The 26,200-nt window shown below is 37.2% G+C and overlaps 2 protein-coding genes and 1 pseudogene across 8 annotated transcripts in view; 1 reads left to right on the forward strand and 2 right to left on the reverse strand.

The window, feature by feature from the left end:
• Window positions 1-1,299: 1,299 nt before the first annotated feature.
• LOC112840283 (N-lysine methyltransferase SMYD2 pseudogene) lies at window positions 1,300-2,968 on the reverse strand (annotated as a pseudogene).
• Window positions 2,969-12,382: 9,414 nt separating this feature from the next.
• On the reverse strand, window positions 12,383-16,347 carry JRKL (JRK like). The gene has a single exon (XM_025893544.2). The coding sequence runs from the start codon at window positions 15,708-15,710 to the stop codon at window positions 14,136-14,138; it is 1,575 nt and encodes a 524-aa protein (XP_025749329.1). The 5' UTR covers window positions 15,711-16,347; the 3' UTR covers window positions 12,383-14,135.
• Window positions 16,348-16,414: 67 nt separating this feature from the next.
• The window catches only part of CCDC82 (coiled-coil domain containing 82), a 32,293-nt gene continuing 22,507 nt past the window's right edge, over window positions 16,415-26,200 (forward strand). For 5 of the 7 annotated variants that reach the window (XR_012376576.1, XM_025893545.2, XM_073887144.1 and 2 more), the window contains exons 1-4: window positions 16,415-16,503; window positions 18,709-18,803; window positions 21,324-22,075; window positions 22,559-22,745. Coding sequence is in view for 6 of the 7 variants with exons in the window: in XM_025893545.2 (XP_025749330.1) it covers window positions 21,338-22,075; window positions 22,559-22,745 (925 nt within the window). In the remaining variant the exon portion in view is untranslated. The other 2 variants (XM_025893546.2, XM_073887143.1) reach the window with 2 other exon arrangements.

A 26,200-nucleotide genomic window follows, 5' to 3' on the forward strand; every position in this document is an offset into this window, starting at 1 on the left:
GGGGGAGATGAACCATGAGGGACTATGGACTCTGAAAAACAAACTGAGGGTTCTGGAGGGGAGGGGGTGAGGGGATGGATTAGCCTGGTGATGGGTATTAAGGAGGTCACGTTCTGCATGGAGCACTGGGTGTTATACGCAAACAATGAATCATGGAACACTACATCAAAAACTAATGATATAATGTATGGTGATTAAAACATAACATAATAAAAAATATATATAATCAGAAGAAGAAGGAGGAGGAGGAGGAGGAGAAGGAGAAGGAGAAGGAGAAGAAGAAAAGAAGAAGAAGCAGAAGCAGAAGCAGAAGCAGAAGCAGAAGCAGAAGCAGAAGCAGAAGCAGAAGAAGAAGAAGAAGAAGAAGAAGAAGAAGAAGAAGCAGCAGCAGCAGAAGAAGAAGCAGAAGCAGAAGAAGAAGAAGAAGAAGAAGAAGACGAAGGAGGAGGAGGAGGAGGAGAAGGAGAAGAAATAATGAGCTATCAAGCTATGGAAAGACATGGAGTAATGTTAGATACATATTGCTAAGTAAATAAGCCATTCTGTAAATGCTACAGTGTATGATTTCAACCATATGACATTCTTGAAAAGGCTAAATGATGGAGAGTAAAAAGATCAGTGGTTGCCAAGGGTTCACAGACAGCAAGGAAAAGAGGGAGTGATTAAGAAATGGAACACCAGGGGTGCCTGGGTGGCTCAGTCGGTTGTGTGTCAGACTCTTGATTTTGGTTCAGGTCGTGATCTCAGGGTCATGAGATCGAGCCCATGGGCAAGCCCCACTCTGAGCCCCCAGCTAGGCTCCATGCTCAGGGGGGAGTCTGCTTGAGATTCTTTCCCACTGCCCCTCCCCCCCAAAATAAATAAATCTTTAGAAAAAGAGGGAGAGAGAGAGATGGAACACCAAATTTTGGGGGCAGTGAAACAATTCTGTATGACACCGTAATGGTGGATACATGGTGTTATGCATTTGTCAAAACACTTAGAACTGTGCAACACAAAGAGTGAACCCTAATAAACTATGGACCTTGGTTGATAATAATGTATCATTATCGGTTCACTGTTTATAACAAATGTGCCACACTAAGGGGAGATTTTAATAATTGCATAAACTGCAAGGAGGGGGTGCAGTAGAGAAAAAGGGTTTTTGAGAACTCTCTGTACATTCTGCATACTTTTTCTATAAACCTAAACCTGCTCTGAAAATAAGACTAATTAAAAAAAACAGGTAACCATGTTACATTTTATACTTTTTTTTTTACCATTATCTGTTTTATTCTCTTTCATCATTCAGGCTTATTCAGAACATTAAAATAAGCATGAAGGGGAAAAGAATCACATTTTTTAAGTTCAATCTGTCCAAAGTCTATGATAATATATGAAACCATGCCATACCTCTTAGGGGAAAAAAAAAAGCATTCAAAAAATTATTTTGGTATTAAGATTAAAGATTAAGACCAACTTCCAGGTAAGCCACATGTAAGGTTTAAGGGCAAGTGTTTTCGTTCCAGTGATTTCACAGAAATGAGAGAATGATGTGTACGATTTGAAATACTCAAATCCTTGAAGGCTTCTGCACTAGCATTTAAATAAGCACTAACATGTTGGCATAGTTTCAGTGGCTTTCAAGTTCCCGTTGGATATCAGAAATGTTGGGATGATCTTTGCCTGAGCTCCTTGCATTATTACAATGGCCTTCGGGGCTTTCTCTCCTACAGCTTTAGTTCCCAGGCCCCTGTACAGCCTTCCCAGCTTGACCACAGGGAGGCCACACTGAGGGGTACAGAGGATAATGCTTGCAGTAGGGTTTAATGATTTTCTGTCCATATTGCAGGGCTCCTCCCCAGTCCTGCATGCACAAGCAGACACCTGTGGCCTGGTACATCACGTGCAACATGTACACATTGCTGTCCTCAAACACGGAGCTCTTCTTCCCCTGGCTGAGCTCACAGATCTTCAGCAGCTCACTAAGGGATTTGTGGTGCTTGGCCCTCCGGAACACCTCGATGACATTGTGTATACATCTGACCATGTCATGGATAGTTTCTGCCTTCTGGGGAATTGCTGGGCTTCTGGATTTCCACCTTGGCCTTATCCTTGTCTTTGGTGGTACACTCCTGGCAGCAGCAGGTAAAGAAGAATCTCTTAACCGGTCATTCCTGTCTTCTGTTGGGTACAGCAGGTCACTGTTGCTGGTACAAAGCTCCTCTCCCGGCCTGATATCCTGTACACTCTTACTTCAGCTAGGGTCCCCTTGTAAGACACAATAACACTGGGGCAACAACTATGATTCATTAGCGCAACCTCAGGAAATATTGCTGATCCCAAAAGAGAAAGCTCGTCATCTTCTGTTGTGAAGGCATTACAGCTACCCTGTGCAAAGAGGACCAACAAGCTGTCACTGTCAGGGATTGTAGGGGCTTGGAGCAAAAGTGAGGAAGAGCAGTAATGTCACTCGGAATCAAGTCCTCTTCTCATTGTCTAATTTACCCAGATTGATGCCAACTCCTTTGCAGCTAACAATGTCTCTGAAGGAGTTTTCTCTGGGTGGATTTTCTGGTTGGCCAGAATCCTTGCAGTTAGACTTACAGTCTCTGAGAGATGCCAGTTTTCCCCAAAAGCAACATTCCAGCTTGTGCCTGAGCCAATCTTCTGATGCTCCACATTGCAATAAAATGCCTGCTTGCATGTTCTACATCTGGACAATTCTTTTTCCTGGTGAAGCAGTACTCTCAGAGGTTGCCCTTCTCCTTGACCATGAGCACATAGGCATATATCTGACAGGAGAAAAGCAGTCTGCCATGTGGAAGCTCGCCCTCCCTGTGGGTTGCATGGGCAGCAGAAGTCTCCAAGCCACCATCATCCGCAGCCTTCATGTGGGCAGTGGGGTGGGACGGCGGGGTGGGCACTGAGGGGCACCTGGCACCTCCCTGCAGGCAGGGAGCTGCAGCTCCCCACCGGAGCTGTTATTGGAGACGTGTCACCCAGAGCTGCGGGGTGGCGGGGGGAGGTGGTGCACGGAGGGCCAGCTGTAGTACTTTTTAATGGCTATTCAGAGTAGTTGTGTGAAATCAACTGGAGCGCTATTATCACATTGTTAGTTTCAAAGGAAACTACATAAAGTGCATACGTCTAGATGGTCTAGTCATCTAATAATATACTTACCAAGTTTTAAGAGATTTTAACAAGACCTTTTCATTAACTGTGGGGTCCAAGATTCTATTGTGGGATGTGGAAAACACTAGTGAACGTGATCTTAATATTGAAAATATAGTTATGACACTGAATTCCTTGACAAGGACTATCCCAATTAGCCTTATACATATCCTTTTTAAATCTTTGTCAAATAAATGATGGAATGAATGAATGAATTTATATGTGGGTTGTAAAACAAGTCATGGCTTAGTCCTTTCTATTGATTTCTGGTTTTCATACTACATAAATGAAGTATGTGATACTCCTTATTCCTCCCCTTGTTTCCAATGAGCAAAAGAGACTCATAAGCCTCAACTACAAATTCTGTAATGTACCTTGACTAAAAATTTTAATAGGAGTCAGAAGATGTATATCTCAGCATTTGAATTAGAAATTCCAATGGAAATCTATTATCATAGCTGTTTTAAGAATATGAGTCTCACTGGGCGCCTGGGTGGCTCAGTTGTTAAGCGTCTGCCTTCGGCTCAGGTCATGATCCCAGAGTCCTGGGATCGAGTCCCACATCGGGCTCCCTGCTCAGCAGGAAGCCTGCTTCTCCCTCTCCCACTCCCTCTGCTTGTGTTCCCTCTCTCGCTATCTCTCTCTCTGTCAAATAAATAAATAAAATCTCAAAAAAAAAAAAAGAATATGAGTCTCACAAAAAACCATTACATGTTGTTAATTAGATAAAAGAGAGGTTTGGTAACTATTTACATGAATTATCATAAAACACTAATCAATGCTTATTTGGCCTCTAGATCTGTTTCTTAAAAATGGCAAAAAAAAAATGCTGAATGTTTGATTATAAATCCAAACATTGCTTTGTAAAACTGAGCTTAAAAATATATTTTAGGGAATTACATTTGTTAGAAAACTTATTGTAGAAAACTGTTATACACATTAATTGCAATCTATGTTGACATAGGGGGTTAATTTTATCTTAGTAATAATTAGTTTATTATGATCTCATTGAGATAGCTCAAATTAAAGATTTATGTAGATTTTCTTAAAATTAGAGAAATAGCTAAATGTCATCCCTAGTTGTAAAAATTAACTTTAAAGATAAAAAGAAAATGTTTACAGTTTAAAATACAATTCAAAACCTCGATTTACCTAAATTGTTGGATACACTGATCTAGATGGAACAAAGGAAAATGGCCTTACTTGGAAATGTAGAGTTGAGATTAGTAAAACTTCAGACTAGTGATAGAAACCATATCTGGGACAAGACTATTCAGGGATTATGTGGTACAGGAGAAGAGCAGGGTAGAGGAGCTACACAGAATGCTAAGATATACCTTCAATTTCAGTAAGAAGAGGAAGAGGAGTCTATGAAGGAACGTCAGAAAGAGCAGCCAGGTTAGTGTTGTTGAAACATTTATGAACTTCCACTATAACTTCCTCTATGTTACTATAACCACTTTTTCTCATATATTAAAATTGCCAAACAATAACAAATGAGAATTAAGTGGGCCAGGCATATAGATTCTCTTATCTACAAAGGTTATATGGTACATAGTTTATAACTCCAAATAGAAAATAAGCACAATACACAGCTTTTTTATATCATCTCTTACTACCTGCTTAACCTTAGGTAAGTTAGTAAGCCTCTCTATGCCTGTTTCCTCTTCAGTAAAAGAGATACTATGCCATATACTACCTGCATGATATCACAATATTGTTGTGAAGAATAAGTTGTATCCATGTAAATAATTTGGAAGGGTGGTTTGCACATGGTAAATGCAAGGTGAATGATACCATTATTGTTACTGTAGCATAGTTAGTAATTTTAAATAGCCAAGAGAGGAAAAGGTCAATCTGTTGTCCTAAGTGCCAGAAACAACCACAAATCCCCGTGAAGTTCAATAAAAAAGTTTATTGAAAGAGAAGCATATTATCTGTCTCGTTATGTTTGTTGTCTAATTCTTTCTGGATTCCCCTTAATTTTTTTTTAGATTCTATAATTGGGTATATTTTGATGGGAAAATGTGGTTCTTTGAAACTAGAGAAGTCAAAGAAAAGACATATTCCAAAACTCATTATATTTATTGCAAAAGCTAGATACCTAAGGGTTAAAGACGGTGTCTGGTATGTAGTAAGCACTGAGTAAAATTTTCACTGAATGTGTAAACAAAAGCTTCTGAAAGTATTTTTATTCCTGTTTGGTAATTTGATCAGTGCTCTCCCTACAACCCTTCAATGTGAGTGAATCATGGAACCTCAGGATTGAAAAAGGCATCTCATCCCACAACCAGTATAGTGACCGAATCATTTCGCTAACAGCTTAGTGATCTGGCAGTCAATCAAAATTTTAGCTCTACTAATGATAGAAAACTCTATACTTCTGGGGGAATTCATTATATCTGGAGACAATTCTAACACCAAGTTAAGCCTTTTATTGAGCTACAAACTACTTCCTTGCTGTTAGTTGATCCATAGGGAAATAAAATAATTTGTTGTAACCATGGGCTAAGAGCAATACATAGCTGTCTCTTGCTAAATTCCTAGAACTTAGAGCAATTCCTGGCATATGTAAGTTTTCTGTAAATATTCACTATTATGTTGCTAATGTACACTTCATTAATTACTGGTTGATATTAAACTATTCATAGCCTTTTCTACATTGGCTCCCACAAACCACATTCTTCTCCATCCTACACATTTTGTGTTGAACAGATGTGGACAAAAGTCCACAGTCATCTTTAATAAATTTATTTCATTAGATGATAGAATTTATCAGTCATTCACGCTTGGATTTTTTTCCATTAGTTCATTTTTATAAATGCCATTAAATGCTATTAATAATCTGATAAACAGAAAATAAATGTCATGAATGTCTACTTTTATTTTGAAGCTTTTGTGTATCATGCTTTTAAAAATGCTATGTAACTTTGTATATTGTTATGACCTAACAAGAAATATGTTGAATCCTTGAAAATTAATTTTGTTTTTAGAATACCTGCAGCGCATTCTGTCAACCCAAGTCAGGTTTAACTTAATTATAACCTAATTAGGCTAAATTCACATATTCTAGCTTTTTAAGCAAGAATGATGACAATAGCTTGATTAGAAGGCAACTCTGTCAAGGTAGAGAGTATATGATTGATGTTAATGTATCTATCTGTAAAAATTTTAAAAGAACTTATTAAAGACCAGGCATCTTTGCAATTCAAGAAAACATCCATTACATTGGGAGAGATTTTATGAAAACTCAGTTAAAATAAAACTCCTATATTGGATATTTTAATACTTTTAGAATATAATCATTATGAACATTTTTCTTTAACTACTTTTATTTGCATTTGATTTCTGTTTTAAAGCCATCAAATCAGGGAACCTGGGTGGCTCAGTTGTTAAGCGTCTGCCTTCGGCTCGGGTCATGATCCCAGGGTCCTGGGATCGAGGCTCTCATCAGGCTCCCTGCTCCGCGGGAAGCCTGCTTCTCCCTCTCCCACTCCCCCTCCCCCTGCTTGTTTTCCCTCTCTTGCTGTGTCTCTCTCTGTCAAATAAATAAATAAAATCATTTTTTAAAAAGCCATCAAATCATCCCTGGGTAATATAAAATATGTATTATACATAAATATCTTAACTGTGTGTCAACAAGAGTATTTGTACCATGTATTTATATAAATCAATGAATAAATGTTATATACTACATGCATTTCTAAATGATAACCTCAAAATAATTCTGGTTTTTAAAACCAATTTGAATGCTACTCATCAAAAATCATCAATCTTGCTGAGCCTCTCTCTTCATCATCTCTCATTGATCAACGAAGCAGTATAGCAACCTAAAATACAAGTCTTTTTCTAACATACAAAATACATAAGAATTTAATTCCAAGTTCATGATTACACAAATCTGCAAGAAGAAATTAGGGGATAATTATTTAATTTTTTTGGTGATGAAGGAGGTAAATATTCATAGGTAGATAAATATTTGAGAATTAATAAATGAACAAATGAATAAATGATAAAGGGTTAGTCCCCATATCATACAATAATAAAAGAAAGCAGTGTAGTACATTGAAAAAGAAATGCCAGAGCGTGACTGTATACATTGCCTCAACACACTGTGAATACCTAAAGTTGCAAATCTTTACCTCTATTATCCCTCTCTTCAACCACAAACTCCTACTGTTCCAATTATCATACTCTCCCACTCTTCTCTTCATCTTTGATGCCTCCAGTTCTTTAATCCTTCCTATTAATAATATAAAAACTAGCATTCATTCACAAAGTATTGTACATTATTTTATTTATTCCTCTTAACAATCTGTATTATTATCCCCATTTTAGAGATGAGACTCAGAGAAACTTAGAGATTCACCCAAGATCACACTGCTAGGATTTCTGATATCAGGATAAATGGAGACATTAGATGCTTTATTCTCATCTTATATCAATCACATACATTATAAGACAAAAAACATAAAACTTTAAAAGAAGCAAGTATAGCCATCCTAAAAACAAGAAGACAAACTTTTGGAGAGCCATAAATCATGTAGAATAAAATTGTATTCCACATAATAAAGTGGTGAAAGCGGGAAGCATAAGTCCAGATAAAACCAACAAGAGGCCTAATGTAAGGATCCAGGCACATAACTGCCACTTTCCAGGCTAGGCACAACAGAAAATTATGACTGTGTTCAAGAAGGAGCTTGGGGTAATTAATAGAACAATGCCCCTGGTAGCTGGTAAAGTCAGAAGGAATGGGGAGAATCCAAACTCAGAAAACAAACTCCCAAGTTCCCCATCTGGCAGGTTATAATGTCCACTTCCTATTCTCACTATCAATGGCTCTGACCAAACTTTAGCATGTTTCTATAACTCCCACAATATGTGCTGTAGAAGCGGAAACCATAGCCTTTCAGGTAATCTCAACTCCATGAGGAAGGCACAATTAACAATGTCCAAGTATTGGCATAGTACCAACTCCATGAAAGACTACAAACTCAGTAAATGTTAGAGAAAGGTCAGAGATTGAGGAGAATTCAAACTGTAACTTTCAAATAAGTAAAATTAATACACTTAAATAATAAGATTTTTTTACACATGAAAGGATAGGCACTTATGAAAAAGAACCAATTAGGAATTCTGGAACTGAAAAATGGTAAAACTAGGACTTAAATACTGGTCTTCTGCTTCCAAGTTCCATGGTTTCTCCTCTGATATCATAGTTACCCCTACAAAGATACACAGATGCATAGACATGCTAATTTACTTTCTTATTTAGCTTCTTTACTACTCTGCCGCTATACATAGTCTTGACCTCATGGTCCGTCAGAGAAGCCTGTTAGTCTCTTGTCTCCACATCTTCTACTCTGCTCACCTTACAAATTCATAATCTTGTGGTTCTCAACCTTGGTTGCATATTGAGAGATATGTGGAAACTTGAAAACAAAACACAAAACACAAAAAACAAGAACCCACTATAACTACCGTAGACTAAATCAGATCCTAGAGTAGGACTCATGCACTGATATTCTTTGTTAAACCTCCTTAGATGATTTTATAAGAATAATTGCCACTGTTTTTGTTTCAGAAAGGGCTAATTTTCCACTAACATGTGCCTTCCCCTTCCAGAGTATAAAGTTGTCACTAGGAAGCAGCTGCCTGGCTAGGGAGTCACTCCCAAGCGTTGCCTGTATGAAGGTAGGGCCAGGTGATTAGTTCTTATCATTAGGATGTGAACTGAAAAATTGTATATCACTTCTGAGAAAAGGAAGTTTCTAAGAAGCAGGGTATATTCTTCATTCTCTTTTTCCATCTGCTAACTAGATGCAGAAGATTTTAAGAGTCTAGCAAACGCAAAGTCACAGGACAGAAGGAGCCTAGGTCCATGAATCTCTACTTAAAGAGTCATGCTCCAACTAAGTCCTTTATCATCACAAAACTGCTGAGAGAAAAACATTTATTGTAAATCTCTAAAATTCTGAGGTGTGTTTCATTAGCTAGAGTCACCCAGATCAATAGAGAAATGGGTACCTTGAAGTGCGGTGCCACTGTGGCAAAAATCTCAAGTGTGTGGCATTAAATCAGTGATCAGGAAGCGGGCATCAGGGAAATAAATATCAGAAGCTGTGTAATTTGGGATAGTGGTAGAAACATTTTATAAATATTACCTTCAGTAACTTGGAAAGCAAACCAAGTACCTGTAATCCTGTAGCTCTACAGCAGTGGTTCCCAAGTAGGGATGACTTGGCCCCCTGGAGGACATTTGGCAATGACTGAAGACAAATAAAACTGAAACGAAAAATTCAGTTGCTTTTCAAGACCAACTCAATTGTTATGACTCTACTACTATCAGATTACACTGCTTTGTCACTCATATCAGATTTAATGAGTGTTTTCTTTGTATTCCATCAGCACTGTAACACTTAATTCTCTTTTTCTACATGTCTGTAATATAAATCTCTTGAAGCGGGTAGTCTTATCCATGTATCCCATACATTGCCTAACACATGTCTTACACAGAGAAAGTATACAATTAGTGTTTGCTGAGTACACATTTGTTGAATGTCTACTACTCTGCATTGAGCCTTGATCTCCTAATCCAGTATTAAGAGGCACAGATCGCAAAAATCACTTCACAGTATATTACAAGTCTTACAGGCTCCAAGGTCTTACAGACACTAGTTTTCGCATTATTAGTTGTCCCCAGTGACCAGTACCCTTTGGGCATTCTTTCATACCCCGCTTCTAATTGCATAAGCCTAGTTACTATGGGAAGCTGCCACTGCCCAAACTGCAGAAAACAGAGTACATTTTAAGGCATATGGTTGAAGAGTATAAATGATGGTCATTTAAGATTAGGGGTTGGAACATGACAAACTAAATTTTAATACTTGAGTAGCAACAAAGATACCAAAACCAGAAAGCACTATGGCTGCCTGTGTGAAGGAATGGTCAGAGGCAAAGGCATGTGTGTACATCAGAAAAGGCTAACTAAGAAAGAGGACAGAAATAAGAAAATAGATAATTATCTGTTTTGTTATCTTAGACCAAGGAAGATAAGCTTAATTTGGCATTCAGTTAAAAAATTATTTCAAGTCCTTAGCCCATCTAGGTAGCTCTGACATCAGAATGCTTAATGGAGAGTCTACTACAGATGGGAAGAAAAGCAACAATTTTAATTTCCCTTCCAAACTTAAATCCTGCTTCTCAATTGAAGATACAAATTTGGACTTCTGAAGACAGCAACTGGAGGTAGATTCGGGGTCCTAAGCATGCAAGTAATGGAAATGGATGAAGTCACTCAGGATCAGTGAAAAACAAGAACGAAGAAAAGCTTAAAATGTAAACAGTATACAAAGTACAAGCCCGCGAAGGAATGAATAAGCAAAATAAATCATGATGGTTTCTTCACATAGTCCTTATCACATCATGTTGGCTGTATTACTTGAGTTTACAATTGAACAGATGGGTTTTTTTTTTCAAATGTCATTTTTCCACCTTAATTTCAAGATCCTTAAGGACAAGAACCACTCTTCTTTTTATTTTCCTAAACACACCACCCCCAGTAGTCTTATGCATATAGTAAGTCCCAACCAATTTTTGATTCACTAAATTTACACCTGGCAAAAAGTTCCACTTCCCTCACCATCCACCCCCAAAAAGTCCAAATCTCTCATAAAAAGTAAGTTCCTAATTTCCGCCCATAAACCTACTCTCACAGAATTCTTGGCTACTGGGAGTATGGGTTTAAAGAAACATCGTAATGTACAGATGGGTTTTCTGAGAGCTGTTGTTTTATTGAGGCTCATCAATGGGAAAACCTGGCAAGACTGGTGAGAAAACTAAGTCTATGGCTAATTTCTATTTTTTTTTATAAGATTTTATTGAGAGAGAGAATGAGAGCAACAAAGAGCATGAGCAGGGGAGAGGGGCAGAGGGAGAAGCAAGCTCTCCACTGAGCAGGGAGCCCGATGAAGGGCTCCTTCCCAGGACCCTGGGATCACAACCCCAGGAGAAGGCAGACGCTCAACCGACTGAGCCACCCAGGTACCCCTGTGGCTAATTTCTTAATAGAGAAATTGAAAGCCAAACAGCCTCTGGTGGGACGTTAGGGACTAGGAATCAGGAACTAAGGATTTATGACTTTGGGGCAGATATAGTACCCAAATAGTTTCTGTCATCATCCACTAACCATTCCCAACTACTGATCAAATGCATTTAACTTGGCACTGACTTTTAAACATTCTGTAAGAAAGAAGAAAAGCAGAGATTTCTGGGACCATCTATGAATGAGCAGCACATATTAGTAAGCCTGGGACTATGATGGTGAAACACACATTACAAAATTAACCTCACTGCAGCCCACATGTTCCTTTTTTCTTTTCTAACCAACTCTTCTTGTATTTGAACCTATCCTTCCTTCTCTTCCCATTATCATCTCATTTTTCCCCCTTTGCTCTATATGGATCTGAGTGTATACATACTCATGTGGTTTTGATAGTAGCAGTTTTCAGTATCTTTGGTCTAGCAAGACTTTCATGTTGGTACAATACTGCGCCAATTCCTCACATCTCTTTGAGACTGTCTCATAAACTAAAGAGGAATGTTTGCAGGAACTGTTTATTTTCCCAATGGTGGGTTTTAAATTGTTTAAGTGAGAAAGGATCCTCACTGAGCATGGCTAACCAGAAATCAAAAGACAGATGATTCGAGTTTCAAATGCTATTAGGCTGGGGATAAACGGAAATGAACTACAGGGTAAAGAAAGAGGAAGACTAACTTCATAAGAGTAGAGGAAAGGGCAGTTGCTGCCACAAGTGTACAGAGAAGTAAAGTCAGACATCCGTGAAGGGTGGGGGGAGTGGGGCTGGTGGCAGGAAATATATTTTGAAGACTGGAAAAGGTTAAGAGGTTAGCCTAGGTTGGATAATACAAGCATAGGCTTTTGGCATCAAATATCTGGGCTTAAATTCTTACCTGTACCCAAGGGATCTTCAGCAATTGAGCCTCAGTATTTCCACCATAATTTGAGGATTATATAAGTAAATTGTTTAGAACATAACATGGTATTCAGTAATTGGCAGCTTTTATACTTACGCTTAAGGATAAAAAGGTCCAAAACAGAACTATAGCCTACCAGTGTTGGCAGCTTTTAGAAAAGAGAAAATAGCTATAAATCTAAAAAACAAGAGCAGTCTCTCACAGGCTGGAGAAAGAGTCATAAGATTCACACTCAAGGCCACAAAATAGTGAACCTTTTACTTGATACTAATATTTGAAACCACACAGCTTAACAGCAATGTTAATTTTACCACTAGGTGGCAACGATACAGCTGAATTTCACTGACAAGATTTTTAAAAATTGAGCAAATCCAGACAGAAATTCCAAGCTTTTATACATTTTCATATTAGAAAAATGGGAAAAATTCTTTTATATACAATTGAATTTATAGCAGGATGTATAATTATCTGATTCAATATGTATGTTAATTTCTGATGCTTTTTCCTCTGTGCACTGAGGCAATTCATGCAATAATTTTTAAACAGTTCTCATCACAGAAGTCTTTTTTAAAAACTCCGGACATACATCATTAAGATAACAGAAATTAGGGAAGCTAAAAGTCTCCTTGAAGTCTTAGAATTCTAAGAAAGGCACTATAAATATAAAATGCAAAATATTTCAATGAAACAGTTAAAACTTTTAAAAAATGACTGATAGAGAACATTTTTTAAAGGGCCAAAACATGAAATATGGAGACCCACATTGCTTCTAAATTATAAATTAAATCAATATTCACAGTCTTTTCAATGTCCTGAATAAACATATTAAATTTACTAAGCAAATTTATCAAAAATCTGACTTAAATGGATTCTAGAAGAAAGAATACCTTTTTACAAGTGTTAAAAGAGTAAATGAAAGTCCTTAGAATCTGACACTTTCCATAATTATTTCTGCTTTCTTCATAAAACAGGTCACAACCTATGGCTTGTTAAAAATAATAATAACTTTATTCTTCTCATTTCTTTTTCTTTTCATATCAAATAAAAGGGGAAGGTATGATAAACTTTTTCAAACTATAGACATTTCCAAGTACACAGTAAAAAAACCATAACTTTAAATTCCCAAGATTCTTCCCCACATATAAGGTAGGAGTTCGTATTACCACATGTAACATTACAAAACCTGTACTATAATTACGAATAAATAATCACCCAATTCATAAGACCCAATTAAAACAAGCTTATTTATTCCCCTTGTATAAATAACCTAAAGTTCCCCAAATTTTCAACTCGTTTTCTACAAATGAATACATCAGAATAGCCCATTTATATATCAGCTTTCAAATAGTTTTGTTACTAATTTAGTAATCACTTCCTATATATTTACTTCCAGAAAAATCTCCCCCTCTTGCCACATAAACAAATGTAAGAGAACAAAAGTATGATTTCTAAGTTATTTTTATAATTCATTGATCAGTTTCCTCATTATTGGACTTCACTTTTAATTACTGCATATCACCCTGAAATCTAAAATATAGATATTTCTCATTCTGTCAGTGTATACAGACACACAAAACATAACATTTAAGATGTTAACACAAGAAAAGATTACTGTGGCAGCCCTCATAAACCAAACAACAGATTTCAGGAAAATGCTCCATCTGTTCACTGTTATCTGTAATTTTTTTTTAGAAAGTTTAGGGAATGCCACTGTAATAGAAGGGGTAATTGCAGATCTACAAAAGTGAATACCTGTGTATATGTAATTTATATCTATACAGAATCAGCTTCCAATTATCTGCACAAATAAAGACACAGAGATGATGCAAAACATACAATCCTCGAATCACTTCAGATACATTTTTGTATCTGCATTTCATAGGGCTGTGACTGAGAATTAAGAACGCAAAGAAAATTAAATCACACTGCAGAGGTTAAGAGTTACAAACACAATTACCAAAACAATGGTTAACAATGACATGCCATTATTGACTTGAGGTTGTCATCTTCTGTTTATTTCTGATGGTGGCTCGAAGTTTACGTATCACGAGTTTATCAGGCAGAATCATATCACCTTGTTGTTCTAGATAATCCAATAAATTTTCAGTCCATTGGAGAGCAGCTGCATGATTAATATGTTTCTCTGGAATCAGTTCTATTTCCTCCTCCTCGTTTTCACTAGATTCGTCTGTCTGGCCTTGTGCTCTTCTGATGATTTCGCTGTCAGTTAACACTTCATAGCCTGGTTCAGTACTGTCCACTTCAAGCCATTTTTCGATGTTCTCAGTAGTCACATTTTCCAGTCCTTTGGTATGTTGTAAAATGGTGGCCACAGTAGCCACAGAAACATCTTCTTCATCAAAGTCCAAGCCTTCTTTCTCCTCTATGGTAGGAAGAATCTTCTTCCATGCTCTGCTAATGGTAACCGGCTTTACTAAATTCCATGCCATTGCTATTTCATAAAGTGCATCTAGCAGAGTTAGCTTCTTCCAGAATGATTTCAGGTCATTACCTTCTTCCAAGTTGTTCTGAAGAAGACCCGCACGATAATTTCTCTTCATTGTCGCTATGACTCCCTGATCGGAGGGCTGGATCAATGAAGCCACATTAGGTGGTAAATATTTAGCAAATATTTGTCCATCATCTGACCTGAGGACATTTTCATTTGGATGTGTTGGTGAATTATCCAACAAGAGCACAGCCTTTTCCTGCAGGCCTTTAGATCTTAAGTATTCTCGAACCTGTGGCACAAAGATCTTATCAAACCACTGTCGGAAAATGGAAAGATCCATCCATGCACCTTTTTGGCTGAAATAAGAGACTGGCAGGTTTGAGGTGTCAGTTGACTTGAAGGAGCGAGGTTTCTTTGCTTTCCCCACAACACAAAGTTTCAGTTTGTGTAAACCTGTTGCATTGGCACAACACATGATAGTGACTCTTTCTTCAATTGACTTGTGCCCTGAGACAGTGCATTTACCTTTGATCACAGAAGTCCTGGATGGTAGGCATTTCCAAAAGAGTCCAGTTTCATCTGCATTGTATATCTGCTCAGGCTGTAAATTCTCTCGTTCAATAAAGTCTCGAAAGTTGTTACAAAAATCTTCCACAGCAGTCTCATCTCCATTTAATCTTTCATTTCTAATGTTAATCTCTCTAATGCTGTGCCGCTGCTTAAAACGAGTTAACCAACCAGCGGAGGGGTTAAAATCACCATCCATTCCCAAAGCATAAAAGAAGAACTCTGCCCTTTTTGCACAAATCGGTCCAGATATGGGATTCCCTTTTGCCCTTTGCTGGTTGAACCATTCTAGCATTGCTTTGTCCAGTTCCTCATACATGGATGGTTTCATAGATTTCCTCTTGGCCAGAAGACTTGTGGAATCAGAACTGCTTGCATAAGTTATAATCTTTTCCTTATTTTTTCTTATATCCCGAACTGTTGTCTCACCAATTCCATAAATCACTGCCAATTGTTTGGAAGAACCTCCATCTTCAAGTTTTTTTATTATATCAAGCTTATCTTTAATAGTTAACACCACCCGCTTCCGTTTCCCTGACATGCTGAGGCTCTGGGACTCAGGGCCTCACCCCACACTCCCTCTGAAGCAATCTACAAAATCCTTCCTTCTTTCACACAGACTCACTTTAACAGCCCTACACGCTCAGTCTTTCAACCTTACCAGGAACCTAGTGGCCCTGACCCCGTCCCCGGATGTGCTTGGCCGGCAAAGAGATGGCAGAGGAAGATGATAGGGGAGGAAGTTTGAGGGAACAGGCCTTTAACTTAGATGGGCAGTAGAGGAGGCCCCAAGCCACCGCGGATAATCCGGATTACAAACATTTGTTTTATTCCCCCAGTGGCCGCGTTAAAGACTATAACCCCATCGTGATCACAAACCTCCTTCACTCCCTGATCCGGAGTAAACGCTGGTCACTAGCCCCTGCCACACCCCAAAGTTACTGCAGAGAGCGGAAGAACCAGGGAGTCGGGGACTAGCCCCCTTTCCCAAGGGAACGGTTAGGTTTGATTTCTTCCCCAGAAGCCAACCCCTTCCACCGCAAGCCACACTTCCCCGCGCGGGGCTTAGCCTGGACAGTCCTCCCGGCCCCTCAAGCCCACCGGGCCCCTCTCCCCACCTCAATTGGAACCAGGACCCGCACCGCTCCCTGACTAACGCGCGGCGACCGCTCCTCCCCCAGCACACGCTCCCGGAAGATGCCCCCTCCCGCTGCCGACCCCGCCCCTTGCTCCTCCCAGAGGCGGGACTTCCCCTGGTCCCCGGAAGGAGGAGGAGCGTTGCCAGTCTGGAGGGGGTACCTGGGGCGGAGGCAAAGGCGGTGGAGCTTTGAAAGGTGAGGGCGTGGGGAGGTGCGCGGGCAGCTCGGGGCGGGGACTCGCTCTCGCTCAGGCTGCTAATGGTTTATTAACCGAGCAGGGGAAGCCGCGCCTCCCGGCAGGCGGGGAAAAAAAATTCCCGCGGGCACTCTCAGGATGGGCGGGACGACACCCCTCAACGTCGTTCTCCACTCCCCGGCCGCCTGGGCCGAGCTGCAGTGGGCGGGGTGCCAGTTTCCTGCGCGGCGGGGAAGTGGGCAGGACTTTTGGGGGAAGCTCGAGTGGTGATTTCGCGGGTTTCTGGCCTTTCCAGACCCTTGTTGGTTGTCTGGGTGGGGAGCTCTTCTGGGGCCTGGGGGTTTGTGTCGTCCCTCGCACGTCATCGTGAAGCTCTAAGGGTCCGGTTTCCTAGCTACGGTGCCCCTCTCTCCCGGAGGCAGAGTAGCGGACTGCGGGCGTGCTGCCCTTGGTGCCTGCGTTCCGCCAAAGAGCCAGGTTTGTAATCAGGAAAATAACTCTGGTGTTAATTCCCGAGAGGATCTTGCCTCTGCCACTCAACCCTGCTGGATTTAGAGAACCACCTTCAGTGTTAAAAGATTTTAATGAATACTGTAGTTGTCCCGGATGCTAAGCTGGCAGGATGCACTCTGCGAAATTGTGGAGCGTTGGTTCGTGATTCTAAGTGGGGCAAATTGGCTTTTCTCTCTTTTAAATGTTACCTTCCCCATTTCCTGTTCCTGTCATGTTGTGCTGCCCTGTTTTCCAGCAGTGGAAGAACTGTGATAAATTTATTCACAGCTATGTGAAAAGAGCTTAAATCTGAATCATACACTGTAGCCCTTAAATCATGTATTATGCCGGCTTGTTTTGGTGTCCCTAGTAATTTCATCAGATTGTGAGCTCCTTGGGAGCAGAGACCGCGTTGTTGATTTCTTCTGGTAACGCCACAGCTCTGAGCATGTGCTGGCATAGTGTGTACATTCAGTAACCATTTCTTTGATCAGTTAAGGTGTCTTCTCCAAACTGTCCTATAAAAGGAAACATCAGGGAGGGGTGTTGTTTTACAAATAGGAATGCACCCCTTCTGGTGGAATTTCAAGTAATGGCTGCCCTTCAAACCTTAAAAATGTAAACTGTCACCTGACAGGGCAAGTGATTCCTAGAATGAATCTTCTTTAGGATGAGTTAATCTCAAAGTCTAGACTAAAGGATATTTCTTCTGATGAGAAATTCAGGTAACATCATCAAAGTACCTTTTAGTTGTAGAGTTAGTGTGGGTGAGAGAGCAATATGGATTCTTTAACTTTCTTTGGCAGAGAGCATAGCTATGTATGTGCCTTTTATGTGATATTAACTATGAAGCACAAAGATGTGATAGTATTGATCTTCATTTATTTAATGCTTTCTGTTTGGAGTCTTTCTGTTTTTCTCTTTGCCTAAAGGTAAGGCTTCATTAAAGAAGCTTGATTAAATTCTCATTTCAAGAAATTGAGTATATACTCAGCATATAAAGAAATTATATCCATTGCATGGATTCTTTTTTTGAGTGAATTCGAAAGACCAAGAGATGGCTTATTCATCAACCTAGCTTCACCTTCTCATTTCTCTCCTCAGGTTCAGTTCACTCACCTTTTCCCTCTGTCGTCATTCTTCCCTCCCCAGCTAACATAGGAAAAATATTCACAATTTTAAAAGAGGAGCCTACCATATTTAAATTATCTTCTTTTCCAATGACAGAATTTTTGACGTCATTGATAAAATAGCAGTTTTGAAATATGAAGAGAGAACTGGAAATTTGGCAGTTGGACAAATGAAACTTGATTTGTTTAAATAAAATTTGCTTCTTCAAATATCTAGTACTGCTGTTTTCCCAAATAAAATTTTTTTCTCTCATCAGAGACTGCCTTTTTTGAAATTTTTACTTTTGGACTCAGTGGGGAATCCTTAAATTTTATAATCAGTGTCATCAATAAGATGGTAGAGGGAAGTTTCAAATTTTCATTTCTTTTGCACATTGTTTTCTTGCCTATTGGATGGACGATTTCCAGAAGTGTCTGGCCTAACTCATGTGCACTAAAATTCTGTTACATAATTTTTTTAAAAGCATGTTTGTAAACTCTAAACTATTTTGATGATTATTTTATGAAACTAAAATTTAGCATGAATGAGAGATAAAATAATGACTTTTTAAAGGCATGATTTTTACTACCTTGTATAAATAGAATATTGGCAGCAGTCATTGTGTAGGACTGGACGGGGCATCAGGAGACCTGGTTTTTAATCCCTGCTCTGTCACTAACAAGCTGTGTGAACATCGGTAAGTCACTTAAACTCTATGTCCTTGGCTTTGATATTTGTAAATGAAGGGAGACAGTATCTTCCTTCCAGGATAATTGTCAGAATTTAAAAACAGATATGAAAATGCACTAAAAAATTCCTATACATATAGGATTTTTTAATAGCTTAACCGTGTGTAGTGATAGGTATTTTTATAGTGTCACGTTCTTACCTGTTCTACCATTGTCATAGGAGTCACCTATTGATATGATAAATAACTGTCTTTTGTGAGATAGTCATCCAGTGTACATGAAACTGCTTTTGAGTACTAATAAAATCATCTTTCATTTAATGTTCCTAATGTTCACACTTGCTTTAGTGAATCTACTGAAGCCATATTTGTCATTTGTTTTCATAAATGTTTTTTCATTATTTCTCCTAATTCAGACAGACTTATTAAAAGACATTAGTAGTGTAATGCACATGCACAGTTTGTGCAGATTTAACTGTATGTGCTCAAAAAATACTTATTTGTAATATATGGCTTCACAATATAAGCTGCCTAATTTATCTGGTGCTTAATTAAAAAAAAAAACAAAACAGTAATCTGTTCAAAGCCTAGGGAAGAAACTGGGTGGACCTACTGTGAAGCAGTATGATATATAAAAAAACATACTTTAAAGAGTAATATAGAGATTTTTTTAAAGGAATTTTGACCACAATTCTCATTTTTGCTGATTTTATTATAAGCCTTCTGTAATATGCAACCAAAGTGTAATTTCAAGTAACAGAATATTTTGTCTGTTGACTAGGATTTGTTAGATTGCTGTTATAATGCTCAGTGTATCTCCTAGCAGTTACTGTCATAAGGTCACTCTTCAGCCTACACTAAAAAGAAAATTTCTGGTATATAATCTTAGCAGCCATTATTCTGATTTTATGTGAGGTGTTACCAGTGTAGAAACTGTCACATTGCTTTTAAACATAACAGAATTTGTACAATCAAATGAGTGGTATTTCCCCCACTCCCACCCACCCAAAAAAGGAATCATCTTGGAAAGCTATAAACTTGATTCATTGATACTACCATTGCTCAAAAAATTTTGGCATTCTATTTTTTTATTACCTTCAAAGTTACAGCACATTTAAAAAATATCTAATGGTAATTAATACTCATCTTTTGAAATTGGATTTAATTTCTGGAAGCTGCTAACAGTCCCTAAACTAAGACAAGTCAATAAAATAGGTATTTAAGCCACTTTTGGGGATTAAAAAAAATGGAGTGGGGTTATTTTCATATTTTTATGTAATGTTTGATACTATGTTTTATAGAAAACCTCCAAGAATATTCTGTGCCATGGTGCAAATATTGGAATAATTAGCCTCATAAGGTGATTTCTTTTGAAGGAGATAGCACTCAATAGAATATATAAGTTCTTATACATATATTATGAGGTCAGTCTCATTACATTGTGATCATATGTTTAATTCCTTAGCAACTACAGAAGTATATACATGTTACTGTTCTTCTAGTTATCTTACTTGTCTCTAATTGTTCCTTTATTATGTACTTGTGATAATTTTAATGGTGGTCAGCCTTTTCTGAATCAGAAACTTACAGTATTTGTTTTCCTTCCCAATATCATGCTCTGCTTCACCATGAAACTATTTTTTCACCCACCTTTGGATTGTTAGTAAGTTTTCTGTTGGATTATATCTTTAACTTTGAGTGGTTTAAAGCCACTGCCATTTTACTAAAGTATATAGAAGCTACAATCTTAGTGGATAGGTGATCTCTTAATTTTGCAATGCTATCTTTTGTCAGCTACTACTTTATAACTTTCTTCATATAAATTGATTGATCCTTTATGTTATAATTCATATCATTTCTCTGTTCAGAATCCTTGGCCTAAGGATGAATGATTCTGGTAATCCCACCCTATGTTTCTATACTTGTCTCTTTTTTTTCCAGCATAAAGCCTTTCTTCACACCTTTTTTGGTCACACTTATTTAACATACCATGTTCTCTCTCAGTGTCAAAGTTTTGACCTTACCATTTTTACCTGCCTGAAATCCTTTTTTCTGTCATTCTTTTTGTTGAAATATAGCCAGTCCTTTAGAAGTCTATCAGATCATATCTGTTCAATAAAATCTTCAGTGAAGCACTTGCTATACTGTTCTTCCTGCATCTTTATAATTTTATTGCAGTTATTTTTATCTCTCATTTTGTACTAAATGAATACCTTGCATTTTTCTTAATATATGTTTGTATGTTCTACCCATGGATAATAATCTTCTGGAAAACAGGACCATTATTTTTCTATGTATCCCTTTCAGCACAAAATATAGCATAATTCAGAATAAATGTTCATACAATTATTTCATAGATATTCAATAAATTATAAATAAATATTCTACTATCTTCACTCAGATATTTTACGTGATTTTTACCTTTGTGAACCATTTTATAACACCAAATAAATATAGTTTGTACCATAAATGCATTCATTGTTGTAATCTGGTTATCATTATTATATTCCTAATAACTTTATTTTGTAGAAGCTTAAGTGAAAATGGTACATGTTAGAAGACACGAAACAAGGAAAAATTCTAAAACTCAAGAGCATGAACAGAAATCTCGAGTTGATTGGAGGCGGACTAAAAGAAGTAGTATCTCACAGTTATTTGATAGTGACGAAGAGCTTGACAGTGGTGAAGAGTTTGATAGCGGCAAAGAGTTTGATAGTGACGAAGAGCCTGACAGTGATGAAGAGCTTGACAGTGATGAAGAGCTTGATGATAACAAGGGGTTTGATAGTAATAAAAAGCCAGAAAATGAAAGAGAACTTAGATTAATTAAAGTTGAAAGTGAAAGTAGTAACTGTGAGCATCTCATGAACACTGGCAACAGTTCAACGTATGAAGAAGAAAAGAACAAAAACAAATATAGAAGTGTTGACTTACCAGATCATGGAAAACATTCAAGTCAAGAGGATGATGATCTCAACAAACACACTGAACAAATAATAGAAGAGGACCTAGAAGAAGAACACATCAAGCGAGGGAAGAGAAAAAGGATCTCCTCTGTTATGTATGACAGTGATGAGAGTGATGATAGTGATATCCTAGTTAGAAAAGTAGGTGTTAAACGTCCACGTAGAGTGGTTGAAGATGAATGTTCTTCAGTTGAGCTGGAGCAAAAAAAACCTGAAAAAACTGTAGCTGCAAGAAAGCAAGAACAACTCCAGAAACTGAAAGAACTCTCAAAACAAAGATCTCGTCAGAGACGAAATAGTAGTAGAGATTTTGAGGTGTGTTATATTTTATTGGTTTTGTTACTGTTTTAAAATTTTTCCTTAAAGTATTTATTTTTTATAAAAATCAAAGTGTTGAGTCTGTTCTATTTCTCAATTCTTGAATTTATTTTTCAACCAAGTATCCTTGAACATGTTTGATTGCACTGTTGTGTCTAATATATAGTTTTATCATGAGCCTCAGTTTATCACTCTTTTAAAATTGAAAGACTGTTTCATATGGTCTTTCCTCTTTTTAACTTCTATTTATAATCTTAATGTCCACTTTAAACATTTTATATCATTTACCAAGGTATATTATCTTCTTCCTAATTCCAAAAGTTCAGCATTTAACATGACAAGACTTTTTTTTAACCTTACAATATGATGTTAATTTCCATGGATCATTGTTTTGGTTTCAGATTTAATCTTTTAATTTCATATTCATACTGACAATTTAAGGGTAAAAATTTACTGAAGGATATGTTTTAATTTAATTAGGACTCTGAAAAGGAATCCTGCTCAAGCAGTGATGAAAATGAGGAGGAGGAGGAGGATTATGAATATGATGAAGATGGAGATGATTATATTATTGATGACTTTGTAGTTCAAGATGAAGAGAATAAAAGCCAGCGAGGAGAAAAATTGACTACATCACAACTGAAATTAGTAAAACAGAATTCTCTTTGTAAGTTAATATCAAGAAAATGTTTTATGACTTGCTCTGATCATGATATTATATCAAGTATCAAATCAGCCTTTTACTGTATGTTCTAAGTCATTGATTAGGAACTATGGTTTTATTTTTAGGTAATTTTTTCACTCTGATAATAGTCTTTTCTAGTAGTTTCAGGAACCCTTTATACTCAAAAGTTATTGAGGACCCCAAAGAGCTTTTGTTTTTGTGGGGTTTATCTATCAACATTTACCACTGTAGAAATACAAAACAGAGAAATTTAAAAATAGTTATTAATTAAGACTTAAACTAACATTAATAAGCTTGTTACATGTTAACATAAATAACATTTTTATTAAAAATAACTATTTAAAAAATAAAAATGGCATTGTTTTACATTTTAATAATTGTATTTAATATATAGCTTAATAGAAGGCAGCTAGGTTCTGATACCTGCTTTTGCATTCAGTGTATTTTGATGTTTTGGTTGAAGTAGATGAGAACAATTTTGCTTCACACAGATAGGTAGCTGGAAAAGGGAGAAAGATTTTAAAAGTATCTTCAAAATAACGTGGATATTCTTATTTGTCACTACACCACAATTCAACAAGTGATTGTTTCTTAAAGTTAGTTGTAATATGGAATCAGAAACCATATAAACTCATTTATATGGTTTATATATGCAACTAATTTTAATCCTTCCTTACATTGCATTCCATTAATCTGTCTTGCAGTTTGAATGGATCTTTTATCCATACATGACTTTGTAACATCATGCATTAGTCATTTGGAAAATACTGGTTCACTGGGTTATGTAGATCTTCCAAATGTTGACACATTTCTTTATATAATATTTTCAAAATCACATTTGTTAATATCACCACCAATCTCATCAAAAATTTTTTTAGGTATGGGGAAGCTGTCAAGCTCACAGTAGTAGCAGATACAAGTTTTCTAAAATTCTAATTTCTACTAAAAAATCTTTTTTTTTTAATCTCTGGCAACAAATACTGTGAGTTCTTGAAATCACAGGTTCCTTTTGTTCTTTTTTGAGAAAATTGACAAATGCCTGAATATCCATTGTCAGTTGTTCGTTCTTTCTCTTCCTTTCTTTCTCTTTCTTTCTTTCAGTAAGTAAGTAAGTAAACTTTGCACCCAACGTGGGGTTTGAACTCACAACCCTGAGATCATGAGTCACATGCTTGTGGTGCCTGGGTTGCACATTCTGTTAAGCATCTGAGTCTTGGTATCTCTGTTCAGGTAGTGATCTCAGGGTCCTGAGATTGAGCCCTACACTGGACTCCGCCCTCAGCACAGAGTCGGCTTCAGATTCTCTCTCCTTCCTGTTCCTGCTCTCTCCTTCTCTCTCTCTAAAATAAGTAAATTTAAAAAAAAAGAGTTGCGTGCTCTACTGACTGAGCCAGACTGGTGACCCGTCAGTTCTTTCAAGTAAACATGGTGTTTCGTGATAAATGAAGCTTTTTCAGCTCCCAACTCAGTTTTTCCTCAAAGTACGATTGATCATACTATGTTATAGCATAGGTCCTTAATGCATGCTTCCCATTTCATCCCACTGAATACTAAAAAGATGTATGTTCAAGATTTAATAAAATTAATAGTTTTTACTACTTCATCAAAGACATTCTTTAGTAAAAGTCGCTTTTTACTGAATGTATAGCAATGATGACTACAGTGATTACTAATAGGTTTGGTGCTACTGCCGTACTTCCTGTTAGGGAGCCAGATGCCTTACCCACAGTGACTTTTTGTACCATCATTGAAAATGTCAACATGGTAAAAACAGCATGATTATCTTAGTGTTATTATTTTGACTTCATCGATCCCCTGTTAGTCTGTAGACTTATAGGTGTCTACAGAACACACTTTGAGACCCTGACAATTTAGGGTATCTTAATATATGTATTTATTATTTTTCTAATCCCTATAATTGTGCATAAATCCAAAGACTGTTTTTATGGTGTTTTACAACTCTGGCAGAAACAGACTGTTGAGTGAATACATTTTTTATTTTTTTCTTCAAGAATGGATTTTTTTCCAGTTTTTTTAAATGGTCATATTTACTAAAACTATGTGTAACATGGTTCAATATGAATCTCATGATTTATAATAAAATAGTAGATTGAGGTATGGATTAAATTTCAAGAAATTTATCAGTTATAGAGATGCTAGTGATAAGCATCTATATTTCAAAACTCAGTGACTACTTTCCTTACATCAGTAGTCACTTGTTCGCCTGCCACCTGGACACGGAAGAAACTCAGTTAGGACGTATCCCATCATTCTGGATGTAATATCTAGAATGTGATAGAACATTTTCTCAGTGATACCTACTCATGCCTACTCCTCCTAATTAATGAAAATTAAAGTTCATCATTGCTTCTCTATTCTACATTTCTATGCTTACTCTTGTTTTTTTAAGGGATAATTTGAGATTTACTGAAGAGTAGAAACTACAGAGAGTTCCTACATAACTTACCCTCTCACACACAGTTTCCCTATAATTAACATTTTGCGTTAGTTAGGTACATATGGTAAAACTGATGAGCCAATATTGATACAGTATTATTAACTATAGTTCATATCTTATCTCAAGGCGCACTCTTTGTGTTGTACATTCTATGGGTTTTGACAAATATATAATGATACAACAGGTATCCATCATTACAGTATCATATAGAATAGTTTCACTGTCCTCAAAATCTCCTGTGCTCTACCTATTCATTTCTTCCACCCTCCACTGAACTCCTGGCAACCACTGATCTTTTTAACATCTCCACAGTTTGCCTTTGCTGGAATGTTTTATAGTTGGAATTACACAGCATGTACCCCTTTCAGACTGAATTTTTTCACTTAATAATATGCATTTAAGTTTCCTCCATGTCTAATGTGGCATGATAGAGTATTTCTTTTTATCACTGAATAATATTTCATTGTATGGATGTGCCACAATTTGTTTATTCATTCACCTGCTGAAGGACATGTTGGTTGCTTCCAAGTTTTGACAATTATGAATAAAGCTTCTGTAAATATTTGTGGAATCTTCTATGGATACAACTTTTCAACTCATTTGGGTAGATACCAAGGAGCTCTGTGCTTGCTTCTACTGTTGAGCATCTCCACCTCAGAGAGAGATGAATCTCTTTTTATGCAATACATTTTACCTTGTCTGTACCTAGTTGCAACTTCTTTCTGCTTTTTCCTTACAAGTTGTCTTTTCTCAACTTGTAACCATGTTCATGCCTTTCCTCCCTTGAGTTGGTATGTTTCATTAACCACTATTCAAAATTGTATCCTTTGTTCCAGTTTCCCATTAACTCTAAGCATTGATAGGCTCTTGCACTCATCAATCCAGTGAAATTGCTCTCATTAAAGTTAGTGATTACTTCCTAGTTGCCAAAATGCTTGTCAGTTCTTATGTTAACGTGGTATTGTTCGTGTTTTGCCAC

This window comes from Callorhinus ursinus, unplaced genomic scaffold (assembly GCF_003265705.2).
Source record: "Callorhinus ursinus isolate GAN/ISIS: 27379988/994484 unplaced genomic scaffold, GSC_fseal_2.0 scaffold76, whole genome shotgun sequence".
In the NCBI taxonomy this organism is placed as follows: domain Eukaryota; kingdom Metazoa; phylum Chordata; class Mammalia; order Carnivora; family Otariidae; genus Callorhinus; species Callorhinus ursinus.